This window comes from Bison bison, unplaced genomic scaffold (assembly GCF_000754665.1).
Source record: "Bison bison bison isolate TAMUID 2011002044 unplaced genomic scaffold, Bison_UMD1.0 scf7180017864080, whole genome shotgun sequence".
In the NCBI taxonomy this organism is placed as follows: domain Eukaryota; kingdom Metazoa; phylum Chordata; class Mammalia; order Artiodactyla; family Bovidae; genus Bison; species Bison bison.
In genome coordinates this window covers 3,236,046-3,239,161 of record NW_011494652.1, presented here as the reverse complement: position 1 = coordinate 3,239,161, position 3,116 = coordinate 3,236,046, and the positions used below count along the sequence as shown (strand labels likewise).

Here is a 3,116-nt window from a genome sequence, read left to right as displayed (position 1 = left end):
AGTGTCCCTCTGGCCCGGCTCTGCGCCATCCTGCTCAGTCACCCACAAGCCGGAGCCTTGTCCCCACCTTCAGTCCCAGGGAAGGCGCGAGGCTCTGGGGGCGAGTTCCAGGGTCTGGTCCTGCCTGCCATCTGCAATCCCACCCCCAGGCACACTGCCTGCCCAGAACACCCAGAGGCACCGCCCTGTGATTCGATAGATCCAAGCTTGCAGGTGTGGGTTTGGGGGCGTCTGTAGCCCTGAGGGCCGGATGGGGACACAGAAGCCCCGTCAGGTGCTTTCGAGAGAATTTACCATAGGGGCTCAGACAGGGCTTGAGTAAGAAAGCGAGAGGGGAAAGCCCCTGCCCTGGGGCTGGGGGAGTAAAGGAGAGACTGGGGCTGTGGAACTCAGGGGAGGGGCTCTGGCCCTCTGCTTCCAAGAGGTGTGGCGGTGGCTTAGTTCTGGGGGTGCTGGATGCTGGGGAGGGGGCACATCCCGGGTGCTGCCAGCGGGAACGGCACATGGACAGAGGCCAGCGGGCACCCCCTGCCCCCTCCTGCTGCCCTCCCGCCCAGTGGGGCAACCGATGCAGGTGTCAGGGGTGTCAGGGGTGTGCCCTGTGTGAGCTGTGTCAGCTCACAGCAGGGCTGCGGGGGTGAGGGGTGGTGCCCCCTGCAGCCTCCCCCCCACCCCGTGCCTCCTCCACATCCCTGCACGAGGACCCTCCTCCCTGAGGAGCTGCCGCCCCATCCCCACCAAGGAGAAGGCTCGCCTCCTCCCCAGACGAGGCAGAGGCCAGCCCAGCCACCGCCGGCTCCGTTTCTGAGCGATGGTCACTGTATCCATCAAGTGTCACCGAACATCCTGGGTGAGGGTCCTCCGTGAAATTAGGGAAGAGAGAGGCACGAGGGCCGTGTAACCAGCAGGGAGGATGCGTGGCTTGTGTGCTGAGAGGCTGGGGACCCGAACTCACACTTGCAGTCTCCCTGCCCCAGCCCCACATCCCTGGGTCTCTGTACACAGAGACCTTCACTCCTGAGGGGCTCAAGTCCATGGTGGTCCTGCCTCTTTATTCCTGGAGTTTTGTGACAGTTGTTTGTCCTGGACGTCCCTCGGGAGCCCACACAGACCTCCCTGTCCGTCTTTGGTGGCAGCTCCCCAAGCCTGCCATGGTAACTAGAGCTCTGCGCCCTGCCTACCGGCGGCCAGTCCTTTTCACGGACAGCTGTGGTTCAGAAACACCCTCCTTGGGGGTGGTCCTGGGAGAGGTAGGGGGGGCGGGGGGCAGAGTCCACACCCCCCCGCCCGCCTGTCTGCTGAGGACAGATGACTTGCTTGGGGAGGGGCTGGCAAGTCCCCCCGGGGGCCACAGTGGGGCCGGCACTGGGCTGTGCCAGAGGCCAGGGTGGGGAGGTCCATACTCTTGCCCCGGGCATGACCCCCATCCCCGTCCTCCCAGGCTGCAGGGGGCAGGCGGCCAGCTGAGCAGGGGTGGGGGGGAGGGTGCCCAGTGCGGCTGCCGGCTGGAGGGGAGGGGAGGGCGCCCTGGGCTTGCAGGTGGTCGTGGAGGGCTTGGGCAGGGAGGGGAGGCCATCAGCCTTGTGTTTGTGAGACAAGAAGATGCCCGCTGGAAAATGTCTGGAGTTGACAGTTTGAGTTGTAGATTGAATGTGGAGGGGCCCTCAATACTGTAAGGACAGACCAGTTCCCTGGCCGTGAGGCCAGCGAGAGGGGAGGAGGGACTCGGGGTCCGCACGTGGTCGGGCACAGAGTGGGTGACCCAGGTGTCAGGTGGGGGAGGCGCCTGCCGGCCAGGCTGGGAGACAGGAGGTGATCTTGGGCTCAGGGACTTGGCGGTCACCGCGGGCCGGTCCAGTGTCTCGGGCAGGTGGGTGGATCGTCTGGAACAGGAACAAGGAACAGATGAGCGAAGGGGAGTGCGGCGTTTTGGTTGTGAGTGGAAGGTATTGAAGCACGTGGTGTGTGTGTGCATGTGGGGACGGGGTAAGAGCCCTGGGGGGCCTCTGAGGGGCCAGGGTCCTGAGCACAGGGAGGAGGGCCCTCGGGTGTGACAGGAGGGGGAGAGGAAGGGGTGTGTGTTGATGTGTGTGTGTGTGTGTGAGCATGGAGGCGTGGGTGTGTGAGAGCACGTGGAGGGGTGGGGGTGGTGTGTGTGTGAATGTGGAGGTGCAGGTGTGTGTGTGTGAGCATGGAGGTGTGTGTGTGTGTGTGCATGTGTGTGAGTGTGGAGGGGTGTGTGTGTGTGAGCGTGGAGGTATAGGGTATGTATGTGCACTTGTGTGAGCATGGAGGTCCAGAGTGTGTGTGTGAGCATGGAGGTATAGTGTGTGTGTGTGTGTGAGTGTGGAGGGGTGTGTGTGACGCATGGAGGTATAGTGTGTGTGTGTGTGTGAGTGTGGAGGTAAGGGTGTGTGTGTGCATGTGTGAGTGTGGCGTTGTGGGGTTCTTGCTGTTTCTGCCGGTCTGGTCTGTGTGGGAGGCTGTGACCCAGCGCATATGAGGGGCTGGGGGCCACAGATTGAGGAGGCCTGGGACAGCCCCTGGAGGGCAGGACAGTGGCTTCCCAGACAGGTCCAGGGGCGCCTGCCCTCTGCGAGAGCGGGGTAGGGGGCTGGGGAGACAGGCTGGCCACCCACCGGCCTGGTGCTGGCGCGTCTGGGGGCCTGGGGGCCCTGGGTTCGACCTGGGCTCGGAGGGACGTGGAAGTCAAGGTCGGCCGAGTGGGCAGCCTGGGGACAGCCGGGGCCATGGCCTTCCTCACCAGGCGTCGGGTCTCTGGCCCCATCCTGGGGGCCGCGCTCAGGGTCCCTGTGTGGGTCTCTTACAGCCCCTGCGAGTGCGCCGGCTGCTGCGCCCCTTCTTCCTCATGCAGAATTCCTCCATGATGAAGAAGACACTCAAGTGCATCAGGCGCTCGCTGCCGGAGATGGCCAGGTGGGCGCTGGGCCAGGTGGGCTGTGGGGTCAGGTGGGAGCTGGGCCAGGTGGGCGCTGGGGTCAGGTGGGCGCTGAAACAGGTGAGTGCTGGGGTCAGGTGGGCCCTGGGGTCAGGGTGGGCGCTGGGGTCAGGTGGGCGCTGAAACAGGTGGGTGCTGGGGTCAGGTGGGTGCTGGG

General features: G+C 64.8%; 1 protein-coding gene across 1 annotated transcript in view; it reads left to right on the top strand.

The window, feature by feature from the left end:
- Window positions 1-3,116, top strand: part of TPCN2 (two pore segment channel 2) — a 32,053-nt gene that overhangs the window by 7,754 nt on the left and 21,183 nt on the right. The window contains exon 6 of the mRNA XM_010837651.1: window positions 2,831-2,937. Coding sequence (XP_010835953.1) covers window positions 2,831-2,937 — 107 coding nt within the window. The remainder of the gene's footprint in view (window positions 1-2,830; window positions 2,938-3,116) is intronic.